This window comes from Cyanistes caeruleus, chromosome 1 (genome assembly GCF_971803275.1).
Source record: "Cyanistes caeruleus chromosome 1, bCyaCae1.hap1.1, whole genome shotgun sequence".
In the NCBI taxonomy this organism is placed as follows: Eukaryota; Metazoa; Chordata; class Aves; order Passeriformes; family Paridae; genus Cyanistes; species Cyanistes caeruleus.
Window position 1 is genome coordinate 150,275,286 of NC_141701.1, and position 20,997 is coordinate 150,296,282.

The 20,997-nt window shown below is 44.7% G+C and overlaps 1 protein-coding gene across 13 annotated transcripts in view; it reads left to right on the plus strand.

Moving 5' to 3' along the window:
• NKTR (natural killer cell triggering receptor) overlaps nt 1–9,594 on the plus strand; it is a 36,869-nt gene extending 27,275 nt beyond the window's left edge. For 11 of the 13 annotated variants that reach the window (XM_086867053.1, XM_086867047.1, XM_086867069.1 and 8 more), the window contains 5 exons: nt 656–3,586; nt 4,187–4,282; nt 4,410–4,469; nt 5,337–5,435; nt 7,168–9,594. In XM_086867053.1, the coding sequence (XP_086723179.1) occupies nt 656–3,586; nt 4,187–4,282; nt 4,410–4,469; nt 5,337–5,435; nt 7,168–7,246 (3,265 nt within the window). In that variant the 3' untranslated portion in view covers nt 7,247–9,594. The remainder of the gene's footprint in view (nt 1–655; nt 3,587–4,186; nt 4,283–4,409; nt 4,470–5,336; nt 5,436–7,167) is intronic. The other 2 variants (XM_023922030.2, XM_023922029.2) reach the window with 1 other exon arrangement.
• Nucleotides 9,595–20,997: the final 11,403 nt, after the last annotated feature.

The window sequence follows — 20,997 nt, forward strand, 5'->3', positions numbered from 1 at the left end:
TTTCCAACCTTAAGGATTCAGTGATTTCCTGATCTTCAAAGTGGATTACTTGGTTTCTTTGGAGTAAAACAATCAAATCCACTAAGCATTTATTGTTTTAGTTGTATTTTCTTTCAGCAGTTGTGAACTGTGTGATGGATGGAAGTCAGCTCTCCAGAATTCCTGCTGGCTTGATACTAAATATGAGCTTTCATCAAATTATGAGTGATAAATTTGAAAAGGAAAACTTAAAAATATTATATCTGACTATTAGTGTATAATTGCAGATGTTTCTGGTTATTCTTTTTTATGTACTGAGATGTTTTAAAACTTGTATTTAAATGTGGTTTAAGGATCCTGTAGTTCAGGATCCTTAGAGGTCAAAGTCCAGCAGGCTGGGGCAGTTAAACCTTAAATCTCTTTACACAGGTCCTAAAATATGCACAGTTTGCTGGTGTTGGCTGATTTATTTCTTAGGGAGAAGTAGCTCTTGATAGTGATGCAATTCCATATCTTAAAATGAGTGTAAGGAACTCAAAGCAATTCTCTGGTATTAAAGTGTGTGTGCTAGGGTTTATGTAAACTTAGTTAAAATTTAAATTTAAAAATACTTAATTTATCTAAAGATTTTTAAAGAATTTGCACTTAGTCTGGGGTTTATTTGTTTGTTTTCCAGGTTGAGTGACCCCTGTACAAGCAGATGGGATGAGAGAAGCGCATCCCGGAGATCCAGGTCGTGGTCCCATAATGGTTATGCTGATCTAAGCACTGTGAGATACTCCAGCCATCACAAGAAGCACAGGAAAGAGAAGAAGAAGGTGAAGCATAAAAAGAAATCTAAAAAGCAGAAGCATTTCAAGAAGCACAAGCAAACGAAGAAAAAGAAAACATCAGCCTCGTCAGATATAGAATCCTCTCATTCTTTCCACAGGAGGACAAAATCATCTTGTGATCGTGAGAGGAAATCTCGTTCTTCCTCATTGTCTTCCAGACGTTCATCCAGGAGAGACTGGTCTAAATCTGATAAAGAAGACCAGAGCTTGTCGTCTTTATCAAGCAGAGGGTCCCGATCGTACTACAGGTCCAGATCCAGGTCTAGATCTAAATCAAGATCTTACTCCAGAAGAAGTTCTAGATCAAGATCAGCCTCTAAATCATCGCGATCTCGAAGTAGGTCACGGTCAAGTTCTAACCCCAGGCAGCAAAAGACTGTTCCCAATTCTCCACGAAATATTTCGGCACGGTTAAACGACACTAAGTTGACCAAGACTGCTGAGCCTGTCCGAGCAGTGATACTGCCCAGTGACAAGGTCATCGTGCCACCGGTCGTCCCAGAAAACCTCCCTGTCATACCCTTAAGTGACAGCCCCCCACCTTCAAGGTGGAAACCTGGGCAGAAGCCTTGGAAGCCGTCATATGAGCGAATTCAGGAGATGAAAGCTAAAACAACCCACTTAATTCCCACCCAAACTAATTACAATTTGGTGGTCGTTAAAGAGGCCAACACTTCTTCCTCCTACCGCAAGCAGGAGAGGAGCTCCGAGAGCGATCGGAGCGGTTATTCCAAAGGCCGCAGTGACAGGAGCTCGGAGAGCTGGCCGAGGTCCAGGAGCAGGTCCTCTCGAAGCCGGTCATACTCCAGATCTTACTCAAGGTCTAGAAGCCCATCGAGCTCAAGGACAAAATCTCCTTCTTCTGGCAGGTCACCGTCCCCGAGTAAATACCGCAGTGACAGGTCGGGCTACAGCGAGTCCACGTCCGACTATTCCCTCAGCGATGAGGACAGGCACAGGAACAAAAGGAAATCCACATCCAGCGATCCCAAAGCTCGGGGGCTCAAACTGAGGCAGGAAACGAGCTCTGAAAGCACTTTGCCTTACAAACATCCAGAGGACTACGACGAGTCTTCCCAGGGGTTGAAGGAGAGTGATAGTTTGTCATCTTCAGACTTCTCCTCCGACAGCGAGCGCTCTGCCAAAGCCAAAGCGGTCCAAGAAAAAGAAGGCCGCTTTCCATTAGAAGGGAATGCTGAGAAACAGGATAAAAACAGCTTAAGTTCTGAGAGAGGGGAGGAGAAAGGCAAGGGTGAGCGGGATTCTGATCACTCTAAAAAGAAAGCAGCTAAGGAGAAATGCTCGGAGCAGCCCAGAGGTGGTGCAAAAACAAAACGCAAATCCTACTCAGGTAGCAAATGGGACTCGGAGTCGAATTCCGAAAGAGGAGAGGCAAAACATAATAGGGGGGATTCCAGACCCTCCTCTGGGAAAGAAGAAGGAGAGGCCACCTCAGGGTCTGACACGGAGCTTAGTGTTACCAAAAGGATAAAAAAACAATCCAATTCCTCAGAGGGCTTTTTGGGTTCTGACTGCGCGTGGAAGACAAGCAAACAGTTGTCATCTTCAGAATCTGAGAGTTCTTGTTCCAGCTCAGCAGGCACTCGAGGCAAGTCAAAAAAACACAAACATGGGTTGAAAAAGACTCCTAAAAAATCACATTCCAAAAAGGCAAAAGAAAAATCGAAAGGCAAAAAGGAGAAAAAACACAAAGTCCAGAAAAGAAAAGAAATGTTTCATTGGCAGCCCCCACTTGAGTTCGGGGAAGAAGAGGACGATGAGATAAATGAAAAGCCGGTTACCAAGGATGATAAAAAAGAAAAGCAGCTTAGCAGGGACGTAAAGGATAAAAAACAAGTTTATGAAAAGGATGAAATATTCACAGATAAAATAGGAAATGGTGAAAAGCCATGTGTGAATGAAAACCTTTTAGATAAAAACGCCACATGTGGGGCCTCGCCAGATCACAGCAACCTTAATAAAGAGCCTATTGAAACAAGCACTTCAACTGGTATTTTAAACTCAGGAATAAACGTGGCTGCCTGCAAGAGTGAGATTAAACAAGAAAATAACCAGAATGGGCTGGAAGATGTTATTCAGACAGATGACAACATGGAGATTTGTACTCCGGATCGTAACTCGCCAGGGAAGGTGGATGTGGATGTTTTGTCTCCTGTCATTCTCACTGCTAAACCTTTGAGTACCAGTGTAAAAAAAGAGTTACAGGTTGAGCCTCCTGAGCAAGATGCTGTCAAACTGGGAAACAACATAAGAGACTTTATTAATATTAAAGAAGAAAAAGAAACGGGAAGGCAAGAAAATAACTCTGCCCCTGTGTCTGGTGCTAAAGACTGTGGTTTAAAAAGTGAAATTTCTGAAAATACACCAAGCAATATGATAGACAATAAATGGAAGCCTTTGCAAGGTGTTGGTAACTTAAAACCAGCAGCAATTAGTACAACCACGGAGGTTAAAAATGTAGCATCAGCACCAGAGCCTAAACCAGCAGGTTTAAGAATTGAAATAAAGGCAAAAAATAAAGTAAGGCCTGGGTCTCTTTTTGATGAAGTGAGGAAAACAGCCCGGCTAAATCGTCGGCCGAGGAACCAAGAAAGTTCCAGTGAGGAGGAATCTCCAAGCAGAGATGACAACAGCCCTTCCAGGAGTCTCAGCAGGTCACGAAGTAAATCTGAGTCTAAATCCAGACACAGAACAAGATCCATATCCTACAGTCACTCGAGAAGTCGATCCCGAAGTTCTACATATTCATATAGGTGAGAAGCTTGTGCTGCTCCCACAGCCAGCCCTGGTGAATTGAATGTTCTTATATTTCCAAGAAATGCTTTTCAGGTTGTTTTTTTTTTGTTTTTTAACAGTCCTGTTACAGAGCCACAGAGTGGTTTGGGTTGGAGGAGACCTTAAAGACCATCCAGTGTCACTCCTTGCCATGGGCAGGGACACCTTCCACTATCCCAGGGTGCTCCAAGCCCTGTCTAACCTGGTTTTGGAGATTTCCAGGAATCTAGGGTCAGACGCAGATTCTCTGGGCACCCTGTGTCAGTGTGAAGTGTCCTCCTTGTTCTGTCCTCCAGGTCCTTGTCCAAAGTTCCTCTTCAGTTCTCCTGGAGCCCCTTCAGGCCCTGGAAGGGGCTCTGAGATCTCCCCAGAACCTTCCCTTCTCCAGGTGAACACCCCCAGCTCTCCCAGCCTGGCCCCAGAGCAGTGGGGCTCCAGCCTTTGGATTAACTTAGTAGCTCATAGCAATTATGGAATGAATATTTAGCAGAAAGCTAAAGCTTATTAACTTCTTCTGGTTCCCACTTTTTGCTGCTCTTCTCCTCAGCTGTGTTCTCTCTTGGTGTCCTTGGCTGTAGGTCCAGGAGCTACTCGAGGAGCCGGAGCCGGGGCTGGTACAGCAGGGATCGCTCCAGGAGCCGGAGCAGTTCCTACCACAGCTACAAGAGCCGTAGGTGAGTTCATCCAGCTGGAGCTGGTGCCAGACATGTTCTCGTCCTCTTGTCCCCCCCTCTCCCCCTGCTCTCCAGCACTTTTGCTTTCTGTTGACTAAAATCCCCCCTGTGGTTTGGATTTTGTCAGTCGGAGCTACAGCAGGAGCCGATCCAGGAGCAGTTCCTATGGTCACCACAGTCGATCCAGGTATGGATTGTCCTTTTATGCAAACTCTGCAAGAAATGTGCTGCCCATCAAATCAAATTAGTATAAGTGTACTTTCATTTACATTTCTTCAAAATAGACTTTATTATATTATTATTGTAAATTATGCTATTATATATTGTACATAATACCCATTTTATTATATATACTGTAATACAAATGCAGATGTAAATACGTATTTATTTATAAAAATACTTTTTAAGAGTACTTTTATCTCACAGAATCCCAGAATAGTTTGGGTTAGACAGGATCTTAAAGATGATCCAGTTACAACCCCCTGCCAGACACCTTCCCCTAAACCAGAGTGCTCCAAGCCCCATCCATCCTAGCCTTGGACACTTCCAGGGATCTGCAGTGCTTAAAACTATTGTTATAATATCATGATGGCAACTTGAATCAAAGCAAAATGAACACAAGACATTTTCAAAAGCTGAAAATAACCAAACCATCCTGGCATTACAGTTGCAGGTAATGCTATAACAGTGAACACATTTGCTTTTGTTTTTTTTTTAATAAAACTGAGTTACAAATTGAATTGCTTTGCTTCCTTTCAGAAGTATCAGCAAATAAGAATTTTACTAGAAAAAAAGAGAAAGCACAAAACTTTTTAAATGCTTAGTATGTCCTGCCTAATAAATTTTGAGATTTTTACTGTTACTTTGAAGATTGTTGTTTTGTTGAAACCTTTATAAGGTGTAGAATTGTTTGCCACATCCGTGAAGGTAATTTCTATACAGTCCCTCATATCTCTATATAAATATCCTTTAAACCAGCATTTAAAACAGCATTTTAGAATTTGTGAATTTTAGAACTGTGAATTCACAATTACTTTTTTCCTCCCCTTTAAAGCAGGTCCTACACCTATGACAGTTACTACAGCAGGAGTCGGAGCAGGAGCAAGAGGAGCGACAGCTACCGGAGATCTCGGAGCTATGACCGGAGATCCAGGTGGGTCTGACCCTGCTTTGGTGCACAGGGATTTGCTGAACACAAACAGAGGATGTTTAACAGGGCCAGAGTGCTGATTTTTCCCCATAAGAACAAGAAATACACTCAGCAAAATAATAATTAAAGCTAAATTCTAATTAAAATCAGAGCATGCGTGTGAGCGAGGAAGTCGAAGTTCTGACCGAATATCAGGATGGGGAAGCAGCCAGGAGAAGGAAAGTTTGCTTTGCAGTTCATTGTATCCATGCATTCAAAATTAGCACATTTTCCCAGGGAAATGATGAAGTCCCCATCCCTGGAAGTGTTAAAAACTCATGGAAATGGCATTGAGGATGTGATTTAATAGTGAAGACAGTGGGGCTGAGTTAACCATTGGACTTGGTAATCTCAAAGGGCTTTGCCAACCTTAATGATTCTATGATTTGGGTTTTTTTAATAATATCAAGTGTTTCTTAAACCCACATAGCTCTCAAGATTTAAATCAAGTGCTTTGTTGTGGACTAAAAGCTGCCTGGTATGCAGAGAATTCCACTGGATGGTAAATTCTTTTTGGTTACACTGTAGAAGTGGATTTAAAACAATCTGGAAAGGAAATTAAAAGTTTTGCCACAATCTAGATTTAATTTTTAACTTTGTAGGATGTATTTTGAAAGAATATTTTTACCTGCAAATCTGGTGGGTTTAGAATAAATTTTGTTCTTTTCAGTCCAGGGGATTTATATAAGTGTAAGCGAACACATTTCACAGAGATCAGAGATATGGAGAGTTGTAGATACATTTAATATCACTGATGATTTGTTTTATACCTTTTTAATATGCTCCCTATTTGTCATAAATCACACAGGTCTCTAAAACTACTGTAAATTTTTATCCTCATGAATTTTTCACAGCTTTATATTGACTCTTAAATGGACTTTTTTCTCACCCTTTTGCACAAGACAACTTCCATCTTGTGTTGGAGGGAAAATGAATGAGTTTTAATAAATAATGTGGAAATAAACTTAAAAACCATTGCTTTATTATGTTGAGAAGCTTCAGAGAAACAGTGTGGAATTAAGAAATGCTAACTTTTCAACTTAGAAAGCTTCCCTTACAGGCAGGAGGCTGGAAAGTCTCTGAAAGCTTGTTCTGTGTAATTTGAACGTGTCCTGTGGCTTGTCTGAAACCATCTGGGCTCTGTGTTGACATTTGGCCAGGTGCTGAGCTTGGAATTTGTCTGGAGGAGCCAAAACATTTGAAATATAATTTCCACGCTGCAGACACACAAACACAATTCTGTTGTGGTTATGGGGCCTAATTTTTAGATGGAGACCCTCCATCAAACAAGAAAATTAAATACATAAATCAAGGATTTGTGAAATTATCCTAGTTGAGAAATGTTTGCAGTATAAAATTCTACTTGTTAGAATACACTTCTCACTCAGCTCAATTAGCTTTTATAAAAACATTAATTTTGGATGTTTTTAGCTGTAACAGAGAAAGCAAGAAGTTACAATTTGATTTGAGTTTCACAGAGTTTTCCTCATATGAAGTTAATGATTATTTCCATTTTGAGTATCTTTTAATGAATCCTTCACTTAAAAGAGATACAATCCTGTAAAAAACTGGTGTGTTTTCTAAATACAAGACTGGTGTGTTTTCTTATCTGTGACAACTTTTTGACATGATGCAATTTTAAATTTGAAGCTCCAACTGCAGTTTTGAGGCATTTAAATCTTTTTTCTCCTTGCAGGTCCTACGGCTCCGACAGCGACAGCGATCGCAGCTACTCCAACAACAGGAGCCCCAGTGAGAGCAGCAGATACAGCTGAGAATGTTCCTTTGAGGATGGAGACTGTATTCCAGAATTTTTTCAGTGTTATATTCAAAAAAACTGTTCTGACAGTGTCACAAGTGAAGGTTGTTTGCTGAATTACCTGAAACTTTCCCGTTTAACAGTGAACTCAACTCTCTGCTTACAGAGAGAAGGACTGAGCTCGACAGCTGATGTTATTTTTTATTTTTTTTATGTCAAATGCAACTTTTACAAAATAATAATAATAAAAACCCAGTTTGGTTTCCTTGAATCAGCTTTTCCAAGCCATGAATGACACTTAGGTGAATTGCTGCTGCCACTTTTTGGGTGCAGCAGTCAGGACTGTCTTCAAGTCTGTTTATAAACACCTTAGGAAAGATGTGCTAGCAACTATTAAACTGTGAAGTCAATTTCTTAAAAAGGCTGCCATTTCTAGTTGATGAAAATGCTTTTTTTATTGCTGGAAGCCGTTTCCATGCTGTCTTGATTGTTGATTATTGCATTCTATACAGGATATAGGCGAGGAAAACAAAGCCTGCCACTCTGTCTTAATCCCTCCTGAACTGTGATGTTCCGGAATTCTGCTGGAAAAGGTGAGCTGATGTTCACACTGATGCACAGTGGGAATTGTCAAACTGACAAGCAGTGAGCAAAAGTGTGATGAATGAGTTTGGAGCTTAATATCCAACTTGTCTAAACTTTTTATGTTTAAAAGAGGAATTTTGTGATAAACAGCAGTGTCCTTCAGAGACGAAAAAAGTGTTTCTAAACACTTCCTGACTTTGATTTCAGTTCCTATTACAGTGCTTGGCATCCTTCAACACATTTTGAATGTTGTAAACCATCAGTGTATCATGAATTTGTCCAAAGCACTCTTTCAAAAACTGACATGATAATTTTTTGAGAAAACCAGACATTAAGGTTCCTTTATAAAACCTTCTTTATAAAAGCTCTGTATCCCATTCACCATAGGGAATATCAGATACTGATATTGCAGATATTGAACTATATCTTGGTAAAGCAGGACTATAAAAATACTGGGATGCCTCATAAAAAGCACGGACAATACTTTCAAAGTAAAATTTAGTACTGAAAATTACTCTTAGGTTACAGGTAGATGGTTTGCAAAAAAATAAAAACAACAGATTCAAGCTGGAGACCATTAAGTAATTTGTGCAATAATCTGATTGATTTAAATTGATTATTTAAAATAATGTGTGAATTTTTTTGGGGGGGGGGGTTTAGAAAGTTGTGTACTGAGAGGCAGATTTTTAAATTTTTATAATGTAACCTGCAAATTGGGGTCTGTAGTGACAAAAAGCAAAATATGGTTTGATAAGAGCTAATGAGCACTGTTGTACCATAACAGTTCCCATTACTGACTTTCTGTAATATCTGGAGATGCTTTCATTTCCTCAAATATTGGAAATGAATTTTCTTAATCTCATCAGGACTCAGTAGGTTTGAAAATTAAAAGCAGTAATTGAGGCATCAATTCCTTTTCTCTTTGATTGAATTAAGCTCCCCCAAATTTGATAAATTTTTGGTACACGTACGAAACATGAAAAGCAAGTTCAAAGGAAGATGGTGATGATTTCCTGCATTTCTGTCCACCCACAGCACTGAAACTGAATTGGCCATGGAGGGTTTTTCACTTTTCTAGAAGTACCCAAAACTCTGCTCTTACCCCTTTCTTACATTAGAGTTTAGTGACAAAGTGTGTGCACACAACCTTTCCACCCTTTGCTGAACTTCTTACACCTTTTAGCATTAAATACATTTAATACCCAAGTCAGGATACATTTACAGACGTGTTTCTAACAGCAACAGCCACCTCAGAGTCCTGAACAAATATTTCAGAGATATTTGTTGTAGTTTCATCATTTGCAGTACAACTGTAAGTTGTTTTTTCCCTTACTAAGAAAATAGAACTAGAGGGTTCATGGTGTTACAAAATATACAAATATAACCATTATTATTCAATACCTAGTAGTGAAAAAATTGCTCCAGGATCAGATTTTTATCATATTTCAGATCTGATTCGACTTCTTAAGGGCAGGAAAAGGTAATAGAAATACGGTCAAGCAATTAACTGTAGTTATCAAAAAATTACTGCACTGTCACTAAAGTCTTTCATGTCTTTAGTCAAAGGGTTTATAAAGAAATTCCATCAGGTAGAGAATGGTTGGGGAGGGGTTGAGGGAAGGGTTGGGGGTATTTTTACTTAGTGAAGTCTGTTAAATTGTGCTTCAGATAGAAAACGTTCCCCTGAGCTGGTTTTCTAACGCTGCTCTATGTTTTTGCAATTTTGTTATTCCAAAGTAGTTGCTGTTTGTAAAATAAACTTTTGTACATATCTGCAAATGCTGTTTTCTCTACATCTGGAAAAATCCATGGTGCTGCTTGAAGGAAACAGGCAGGAAAATTAAAAATACACTTTCAGAATCCGCTTTTGTCCCTTGCAAGACTCAGACACAAAGTTGCTTTTCCTTTTCCTGACCTACACAGGGGAACGATTCCTCAGCAGGACTCTGGGTTTACATAATAGTCATTGGAGGAACAAATATTTTGAAATTTCCAAGTGATTTGAGGTCTCGCCATTTCCTCGAGATCTATAAAAGGTTCCTCTCCATGGTGAAAAGAAACAACAGCTCTCCATGGAAATCTGGGAATGGGCTGAGTTTATCCACACTGCTAAATCTTCTTTCCCAAATACACATTCCCAGATCATTTCCTCAGCATATTGGAAATGTGCTCTTAGTCCATGGCTTGCAGACTGATCCATGAGGCTTTCAGACCTTCTGTTGCACAGAAACTGGATTTCAGTGGAAATACTGGCTTTGGCAGGAGGAAAACAGGAATTGCCTCGGTCTGAGGTAAAAAAGGTGAGGGAAGGTGGTTCCTTGGTGTTTGGTAAAGTTTTCAGTGTGATTTGGAGAACGTGGCACGGCTTTGGAGGGGGAGTGGCACCACCATAGAGCAGATGAAATAGTGAGTGTGGGGCAAGCTCTTGTGTCACAGGGCAGCATAAACCAGATTCTCACACAATGGCTGGGTTGGAAGGGACCTTAAAAGGGACCTTAAAGCCCATCCAGTGCCACCTCCTGCCACGGGCAGGGACACCTTCCACTACCCCAGGTTGCTCCAAGCCCATCCAACCTGGCCTTGGACAGTGCCAGAGGTCCAGGGGCAACCACAGCTTCCCTAGGAGACTTGTGCCATTGCAGAGAAAATTGGGAATTTCTTCCCATTGTCTCATTTAACCCAATCTTCTCGCAGTTTGAAGCCATTCTGTGTCCTGTCCCTCCATCCCTTGTCCTCTCCAGCTCTCCTGGAGCCCTTTTAGGCCCTGGAAGGGGCTCTGAGAGCCTTCTCCAGGTGAGCACCCCCAGCTGTCCCAGCCTGGCTCCAGAGCAGAGGGGCTCCAGCCTTTGGAACATCCCCATGGCCTCGTCTGGAGCCGCTCCTGCAGCTCCAGGTCCCTCCTGTGCCAGTGACCCCAGAGCTGGACACAGCACAGCAGGGTGGGGTGAAGGGGCAGAACCCCCTCCCTTAAGTAGTGTTATTTAAGTGTTTTAAGTAGTCACCAACCTTTCTTTTAAGAGCACAGAGTTTTTGATGCTTCCAGAGCCGTATTCCCTGCAGGAGTCAATCCTGGGGGTCTCAGGGCTGCTCAGGTGCTGCTGCTCTGGAGGTCACACTGTCACCTTGAGCTGGTTCCAGCAGTGGGCTGGAGCAGTGCTGGGTAAAAATAGAGTGGTGACACCCAGGCACAGACTGCTCAGGATTGAAACAGGTCTGAAATCCTGTAATGAAGTGAAATTAGTGCTCAATTAGGAGTGATTTCATCCAAAAAAAAAAAAAAAAGTTCTAAGGAAGGTTTGGTGTGCAGGTCAGGGGTTGTTTTGGGAGTAGGTTATCCACAGGATATTGTGGAGTGGCTCTGTCTCCAGCTGCAGGTGAGTGCCTTGTCTCAAGTAAGACAATATTAAATGAACCATCTGTCTCTCCAACAACTACTTAGAAATCACAGATTTACAAAGCCACAGCATAAACACACTTTCCCTGCGATATTTCCTTCCCACTCTGTCACTTCCAAACAAGGGCTACTTGTACTTGTGTCCTTGAGGAGAAGGAGCCTTCCCAATGCTCTTCACAGGGATCCTGGGTCTGTGGCAGTGCATTAAATTTCTCTTCTGGCTTTGTGTGGTTCCTGATGATCCCAGTTCAGAGCGGAGCACAGCGTTTGGATGACCTTGAGCTGCAGCCTGGAATCCCATCTGGTGTCATTCCCAAACGGAATGCTGCCTGGGATTTAAATCAGGAGGAGATCAAGCTCTGCCCCACCCCTGCTTCACATCCATGAAAATAATTCTTATTTAGGTGGTGGTGAAACAGGAATGATTTTCCACCTGGTACGTTAAAACTGCTTACAAATCATCTGAACAATTAAAGGGACCCAGGCTTGAATTTCATCATATCTGTGTGATTCCTGGGGAATGGATGGGATTGCAAGAGTGAAATCAGAGGGCCTGTGGCAGGTTTGGGGAGGATTTTTAATGAAGGTAATAAATTCCTGCATGGTGGATGCACAAAGAAGAGATTGGCATTAATTTGGGATTAATTGATATTTCTGCTGTGTATCTGTCCTTGCAAGAACAGGAAAGTGATGTCCTTAGCCCAGGGGTTCTCTGACTTCGCACCTGGAATTTTGTGTGCAGTGTTGGATCCCTCAGCACAAGAAACATTGAGGGGCAGGAACGTGTCCAGAGAAGGGAACAGAGCTGGGAAAGGGGCTGAGGGAGCTGGGAGAGGGGCTCAGCCTGGAGAAAAGGAGGCTCTGGGGGGACCTTGTGGCTCTGCACAACTCCCTGACAGGAGGGGACAGCCACTTCAGGCTCTGCCACCAGGAAACAGCGACAGGATGAGAGGAAACGGCTTCAAGCTGTGCCAAGGGAGGTTTGGATTTGATATCAGGAAGAATTTCCTCATAGAAAGGCTGCTCAGGCATTGGAAGAGACTCCCCAGAGCAGTGGTGGAATCACCATCCCTGGAAGCACTCAGAAAATGTGTGGATGTGGCACTTGGGGACAGGGTTTGTGGTGAGCACGCAGTGCAGGGGTTATGGTAGGACTCGATCTTGGAGCTCTTTTCCAACCTTAAGGATTCTGTGACTCTGACACAGAGAGTTGTGAGCTCGACACAGCTTGTGAACACTTGTAGCTCCCACTCTGCCATTATGTCCCAGTCCTGGCCTCAGGCTGCAAAATTCCTTAATTAATTCCTTCAGACAGGAGGAACCCTCCCTCTTGGAGCTGCTTTTTCTTCCAGCTCATGGTGCACCCTGTGAGGGAGGATGAGGAACATCCTTCCCTTCCCCTTGGTGCCTTGGCCACCCACTTGGGCAGCAACTTAACCCCAGTGAATTTTGGCAAAAAATTGAGCATGAGGGGGTTTGGGAAGGTGCTCATGAGGGGGGAGAGGACAAGGATTGCTGCACTTCCAGAAGAAACACCAGGCTCTTGGGAATGTGAGATGAATGAATTAGCAGGGCTTTGTGGGCCTCCAGAAGCAGGAAATTGGAGAAGGAATGAGAACAAACCTGTTCCTTTGAGAGGGACGCATGTTTCAGCATAAAGAAAGATTAAACAACCAACTTAGTGAAGCAATGTCAATTTTATATAATTATACCCCTCCATCACTTCATTTCCCTTATTCCCTCCCCTGAAGGGACAGATCAGTCCCTGTGGTGTCCCGTGATCAGGGGTGTCCCCCCAGCCGCTGGTGTCACCTGGTGTCACCGGCACAGAGCAGCTGCTGTTCCCTGAGTGGCTCCCAGGACAGGCTGCGAGGGCTGGGATTGTTCAGCCTGGAGGAGAGAACCTCCAGGGTGACCTCACTGTGGCCTCCCCGTGCCTGGAGGAGCTGCAGGAATGATGGAGAGAGACTTTTCAAGGGCCTGGAGTGACAGCACGAGGGGGAATGGCTTCAAACTGAGAGAGAATAGGTTTAGATTGGATATTAGGAAAAAAGGCTTCCCTGTGAAGGTGCTGAGGACCTGGAAAAAGTTTCCCAGAGAATCTGTGGTTGTCACTGGGTCCCTGGAAGTGTCCAAGGCCAGGCTGGACAGGGCTTGGAGCAGCCTGGGATAGTGGAAGGTGTCCATGCCATGGCAGGGGATGGAACTGGATGAGCTTTTAGGTCCTTTCCAACCCAAACCATTCTGTGATGGTTTTAGGGCACATGTTAGAAATCTCCTATTCCATGCAGACCTATAGGTTCATCAGCTCTGGCTAAATAGGAATCACCTTCAGCCCATGGGCTCTAGGCTCTGGGCATTACCTCTCCCTTCTTCAAAGATCAGATCTTTCCCTTGTGACAAACAATTGTTTGTTTTAAAAATGAAAAATTGTAAAAAAAAAAAAAAAGCAAGAGAGAGGGAGGATGCCAAGGACTCGATGTTCTCTGTGGGAAGCAGGGCTGGTGAGTGGGAGCCCTTCCAGAGACTTTGAGGTGCACATTGGTTTCTCTGTGCCACCAAATATCATCTGGGACAATTCTCTGCTCCTGGGAGCTCACACATTCCTGTGAAGATGTGATTCCATCTGGGCTTGGCAGGATTGGTTATTACAGAAGTGAAGCTGTCTAAGGAAAATTTGGTCAACAGTGGGGAATCTGGGAATATGAGCTCACATCATCTCAAACCCAGACTGCCTGGCTGTGTCTCTGGTGTGATTTTTGATTTCAGGAGTGTAGCAATACACCTTTCTTCTATTAAACCAGGAGGGAAAACAAAGAAAAAAAATAATTCTGTTTTATCAAAACCACCCTGTAACAAAACCCACATATTGATGGAGAAATCCAGCTTTAGCAATGGATTTCCTACTGACTTTCTGCAGGAAGCTGTAGATTCTATGCTCATCTTTCATTTCCATGAATAGCTCTGAGCTGACACCTTTCACAAGGAGTTTGTGCCAGAGAACATGGCAAAAAGGGACCTTTTCAGCTCTGCACAGTTTCCTCCTTTGCAGAGTCAGGATCAACTCCAGCTGTATAAATCACAGCAGTTCTTATCCAGCCAATCTACAAAAAATTTTCAGGGCTGATATTGAGCACTTTGACTGCCAAAACCAAAAATGCCTGAACTACGCACTCTACAAAAAAAACCAAACAAAAAACCAAACCAAGACAAACCCCCCCTCTTTTGTTGTTGTTGTTGTTGTTGTCTATAAATTAAAGTTCCTTTTCTGTTGCATAAGCCCATCACTGCTGGTCACAGAGAGGAAGAGAACAACTCATTTCCTTCTAATAAAATCAGAGAATCTCAGAATGGTTTGGGTTGGAAGGGACCTTAAAGCTCAGCCACTTCCACCCCCTGCCGTGGCAGGGACACCTTCCACTATCCCAGGCTGCTCCAAACCCTGTCCAACCTGGCCTTGGGCACTTCCAGGGATCCAGGGGCAGCCACAGCTCCTCTGGGAATTCTATTCCAACCCTTCAGCACCCTCACAGGGAAGAATTCCTCCCCAGTATCCCATCTAACCCTGCCCTCTGGCAGTGTGAATCCATTCCCCCTTGTCCTGTCCCTCCAGGCCCCTGTAAATATTCAAATATAGGGGAACAGACTGCCTTAAATATTTGTAAAAGGTCTAAGGTAGCAAGGTAGCTCTTGCCCAAATCTGGTCTTCTCTGCAATAAATAACTTCAAGTCCTTTGATTATTTTGGGAGAGTTTGAGGGGGTTTTGTAGTTTGGGTGAGTTTGTTTTGATTTCTTTTTCCAGCTTCTGTGATTGATCAACCCTGGACCACCAGCCTGGATCCACCACCAGCCCACAACCTCCCCAAATCCTCATATCTGTGCAGACAACCCACTGCTGGTGAGGATCCATGGAGCCACAAGGACCTAAATTACCACTCTGTGTGTCCTGCAGGCAACACTCACCTGCCCTTGCCTATGGTTTGCTGCTTTTCCTGCAGAATAAGGAGTTCTGCTCATCCCAGGCAGGGCTGTGACACCTCTCCTGCATCCCTAATCCCCCATTCCCTTCCCAGGCCGTGCTCTGCAGCCCAGCTCCTCTTACACAAGCAGCATTTTCCCTTTGTTTCTCCCAAATTGCAGACTATTTCTTTTTTTTTCCAGGCTAATTCTCTACTGCGTCAAGATTGTTTTGAAGTCCCAGCCCATCCTCCAAAGAGCTTCGAGTCCCTCCCGGCTCGGTATCATTTGCAGCTGTAAGAAGCAAATTTTCTATTCATGCAAGTAATTATTAAAAAAATATTTTGAGCAGTACCAGGCCTGGGACAGATCCCCAGGGAGTCCCAGGCTGTGTATCTCCTCGCTTTCCTGGCGGATCATAAATAACTCCTGTGAGCAATGTTCCCTCTTTCCTGCACTGCTTTCCTTCGGCTCCGTGTCATCTGTCCCTGCCATCTTCCCTCTTCCAGATGTGCTGGAGCTGCAGGGATGTGAGCAGGGGCTGACTGGCATCTTAATTTAATTTGAACTTCAGCTTCTCTGACTTCAGCTCCTGGATTTGGGCCTGAAAGCCGTGGCTGAAGGTGCCCATGGCTCGTTTTCCATGCCCATCCTCGGAGTCTTGCTGTTTCAAAACCCCCTGTAAATTTATCCTTGAAAAGCTGAGATTTCTACCTGAGACACTTCACCCCTGTGGCCTTAAGATCATAGAATTTTGGAAAACTGTGTGTTGGAAGGGACCCTAAAAGGTCATCTATTCCTACACCCCTGCCATGGGCAGGGAATCTTCTCTACTGGATATTTCATATTCAGTATATATATATATATATGTACCAGCAGTTAATGGGGTTTTTGGCACTAATAAAAATCAGACTATTTCTGGGTGATCTTCATCCTGGATTTTTTTTCTTTGGATTTTTGATTGGTTGGGGTTCTTTTGTTTATTGGCTGTTTTGGTTTTTTTTTTTTCAGGGGGGCGCAGTTTTGGTTTTATTTTTTGGTTTTTGTGGTTTTTTCCCTTGGGGCATTATATAACATGGCTTGGGCAGGGGAGGAAAACTCATTGGGTGTTTCCTGTATATGAATATTTACAGAGTAAGATAGTTTCTTGTCTTTCACAGAATCCCAGAATGGTTTGGGTTGGAAGGAATCTTAAAGATCATCCCATTCAAACCTCCTGCCATGAGCAGGGACATCTCCCACTATCCCAGGATGCTCCAAGCCCCATCCAACCTGGCTTTGGACACTTCCAGGGACCCAGGGGTAGCCACATCTTCTCTGGGTACTCCTGTTATGCTGGGTAATTCCAGGGACCCAAAAGCCAGAGGAAAAGAAGGGGCTGTGAAATTATTGCAGCTCCTATATATCTGCTTTACAACTCCAGCACTCTCACAGCAGCCTTAAAAATCAGGATTATCTAAAGAAAAGTAAGAATCTGCTCTAAGAAAACAGGTAAAAGGCAGGACTGATAATGGGGGGTTTGTAAGGTGGGGAATCATTCTGCAATGCTGCGTCCCCGAACAGAAACTCCTATTCGGGGTAAAGTTTCCCCAACTCCCTGGAGACTCTCTTGAATATAAATGCATCTCCGGGTATTTCCTGTAATTCTTGATAATTATTTCAATCAAGGTATCAATTTATAACTTCCTGACTAATGAAAAGCTGCTCCTCACTGCGTTCTCCTTTGATATGCAAAGCTGCCTTTGAGGTGCCAGCCCCGTGCTGGGCAGACCGTGCAGATCCACACCTGGCAAAGCTGGGGGTGACACCAACGCCCTTCGGAGCTGTCACAGGAATTCCATCCTTAACTTTGCACCAGATAAAGCAGGAACTACTTCATCCACCTTTGGAATGTGTCTTGGATGAGGGATGAGGTTTATTGCTCCTAAGGGAGGAAGTCTGCAGGTGGTGAGCAGTGATCCAAGTGCATCTCGCTGCATTTTGGGAGACTCTGGTCCAGCACCTGCCCCATTTTGCTGTGAGTTTATCGAACCTTTTGGTCTTCTCCAGAAGCAAAAGGAGGTAACCACTCCAAGCCCAGGTTTGGAGCAGCCTGGTGTAGTGGGAGGTGTCCCTGCCCATGGCAGGGGGGTGGAATGGGATGAGCTTTAAGGTCCCTTCCAACCCAAACCAAAGGATTTTGCAATCTCTATAATTTGATCAATAATCTCCCATTCACCGGCCTCACCACCCTCAGGATTTGCTGCCTCTGGCTCATAAGGTCCCAAGAGCCTTCCCTTCTCCAGGCTGACCAATCCTGAGCTCCATCTCACCTTTTAAAGCAGCTGCCCCATCCCAGTGGTCATTTAATCATTCTTTCTTCTTCTCCAACACCACCACGCTCCCCTTGGAGATCAGGGCTGCAGAGTTATCGAAACGAGGACGCATCAGGGTTTCCTGCAGCAGCAAAGTGATGCCTTGAGCGTTGGATGTGTGCAGGGAAGGCTGAGAAATAATAATTCCTTGTCTCTTTTTAGCTGCCACCTTGAACACTCCTTGGCCACACGCTGAGCCAGTGATTTCTGGGGGCAGTCCAAGATCTCAGCTCATGGTGCGAGTCCCAGCCTTGGCATAGCATGAGAATTGTTCAAATCTTTTTTTTCTCCAGATGCTTTACTTAATCTATTCCTACACCAAAGCTTATTTGGAATTTCTTCTCAGCTTTTCCATTTTTTTAAGTGCCTTTTGGAGTTCCTTGCCCTCAGTGTGGCACTTGATGCCCTACAGAAGATCTCTCCTGCAGAAATGAAGATGTGGGGCTGCTCTTGCTCCTGCAGGTTGTGGATGAGGATGTTGAAAAACCCTGGACTCATTTCCACCCCAAGAAATGACAGTTGAAACCTCTCTCTTTTCTGTCTTTTTCACCAGTTTTCAAGCAACAAAAGGACCTTTACTTCACTCATGTGACATCTTTTCTTTAATTCTATTGTGAGGGGCTTTAAAAAAAAAAAAAAGAAAGTAAAATCCTGTGGTTTTCCCACCTAGATCATAGAATCCATGTGCTTTATCAGGAAAAGGTTAAATTTTACTAAATTTGCTTTTGTCCAGTGCCCTGAACATCACAAGGGTTAAATTGTTCCTGCAGGAAAGCAGTAGCCAATAATGGCTAGAGAAAGGCCTGGTGGGAGAATAAAAATATTTATTTCCCCAAAATGTTGAAACTGCCAAGTCAAGTTGTTAACAGAGATTGTTCCTCCAACACAACAGCAGTGAGGACAACTTGGCTTGGGCTGCTTGGCTTGGCTCAGCTTGCTCAGTGCATGCAGAGCACAGACCTTGGTCGTAAAACCTGCTCTTAAATAACTCCCAAAATAAGCCCTTTTTCACCCAAAATGAAGACCTGGCAATGCTCTGCTGTAACTCATCCAAAGGGATGAGCAGAGCTCCAAAAAGCAGGGTCATGGCAGCTGCTCCATGGTCTCCTCACTTGTAACACATTTCGGTGACCCACCTGCCCCATCCCTGGAAGTGTCCAAGGCCAGGCTGGACAGGGCTTGAGGCAGGCTGGGATAGTGGAAGGTGTCCCTGCCTGTGGCAGGAGGTTGGAAATTAATGATCTTTAAGGCTCCTTCCAGCCCAAATCATTCTAGAATTCCAAGAAAACACCCCCCAAGGCCCCAGTCCTAATGAGTCTCGCTGCTAACGAGTCGATGTCTGCCAATATCAGCACAGCCAGGATGCGCAGACACCGAGGCCATGCTGAGTCAGGCAGCGTGAAGAGACACGGCACAGCCTCACCTGGCTCCAGTTCTGGTACCCAACAAGTTCTCCTTGATGTCCAACAGCTGGGCTATGATGGATGCAGCTCCAGTGTGGGCCAGGAACAGATCCACAGGTCCTGCCAGGGCTCTGCTCCAGCGTGGGCTCTCTGTGGGTGCTTTGAGCATCCCCCAGCTTCAGCATGGGCTCCTCTGTGTCCTGCAGGTGGATCCACGGGCTGCAGGGCACCACTGCCTCTCCATGGGCTGCACCATGGAACCTCAGGGGAACCACAGCTCCGGCTCCTGCAGCAGCTCCTGCCCCTCCTCCTGCGCTGACCTGGGGCTCTGCAGAGCTGTTCCTCTCACAAATCCTCACTCCTCTCTCTGGCTGCAGCTGCACAGGGGTTTTTCCCACTTCCCAAATCTGTTTTCCCCAGAGGTGCTGCCATCACCATCTCTGATGGGTTTGGCTTTGGCCAGCATTGGGTCAGTCCTGGAGCTGGCTGGAATTGGCTCTGCTGGACACGGGGGAGGCTTCCAGCAGCTTCTCACAGAAGCCACCCATGTGGTCCCCCACTACCAAAACCTGGCCACCAAGCCAAATTCAAATTCCTCCAAGCGTTTTTTCATTAATTCTTGGATCTTCTTGTTGCTGTGCGCTAACTCAAAGGTTAAAACTTCCTAATATTGGTGTTACCAAATATAAAATTAAACCTGATGATTACAAAATTGGTAGAAAAAAAGGCCAAGAATCCAATATGAGCTCCTCTGGGAATCTGCTGCCGGATCAAGAAGATACCCGTGGGTGGATAAACTCTTGGGTGCGTGAAAAATACAGAAAATACAAATTCAGTGGGATTTCTATGAGTCAGGGTCTTACTTGCAGCATGGATTCCTCTCCCTGCCATGGGATAGAGTGGCTTTTGCAACTCTGGGAGGTGGTGGTTCCCTCCCAGACAGAAAGATTCTGGGTCAGCCACGGCCGGGATTTGCAGCGGAGGATGGATGGGCTTGGCACACGACGTCGTGCTTGAGAGTGGAGTAACAACGTCTTCCCTGCTTGGATCACAGCCCTTCCACGGCCCAGGGTGGGAGAAACACGGGCCCAGGGTGGGAGAAACACGGGCCCAGGGTGGGATAAACACCGGCCCAGGGTGGGATAAACACCGGCCCAGGGTGGGATAAACACCGGCACAGCCGCTGCTCTGCAGGAATGGGAACAGCTCAGGGCCCTTCACCCACCTCCCCACCCAACCACCCCATGATGGGAGGGTGTCACCTGGACCCAGCCAGCCCTGCCTGGATCATTACTTTTATTTTTAAATGTTTTTTTTTTCTTTTTTTACTCTCCCCATCCCCCGGTTTGGAGGCAGAAGTGAGAACTCAAAGGAGAAAAAAAAGAGAAAAGAAGAATCGGGGTCAACACGAGCAGCAGTATTTCAGTCGTCCTTTGAGAGCTTGTCTATACTCACTGTGGGTGTTCTCCTTGCAAACACTGAGCAGGAGATGTTTTCCCTTAGTAGGGCAGGATCCTGTGCTCGGCCCTCCTCGCCTGGCCATAAAAGGGCAGCGTTTTCTGCAGGACCCCCGGATCCTCCAAAAGCTGGAGGGACTTTAGGAAGGGGCCTGCCCCGGCACTGCTTGCTTTGGACCTCACAACCCTCGTGTTAGTGTTATTTTGGCTCCTTCTTTTCTTGTGCCTTTTGTTTTGTCTCTCTCCTCCTCCTGCTCCTCTCAGGAGGTTAGAGGGAGAGAGGCCAGAGAGCCTCCAGGAATGTTCCTGCTTCCCCTATTTTTTTATTCTCTCCCTCCCTTGGCCTGAGTTGATCCCTTCTTTTCCATGATCCTTCTTAGAAAATCAGCTGCTGAGTGAAAATCATTGGCCAAGCCCAGGATACGGCCCTAAAGGGCTGACCACGTCCCCAGCCTCCATCCTGTGTCCCAAGGGAATCTGGGGGGCTCTTCCCTCCTGCTCTGCCCAGGAAGGGTGGACACCACAGAACCTCCTCTCACCATCTCCTGGAGCACCTCTCCATGGGAATTCCAGCCTGCAGGAGATGCTCAGCAGAGCACAGCTGTAAAATCAGGGA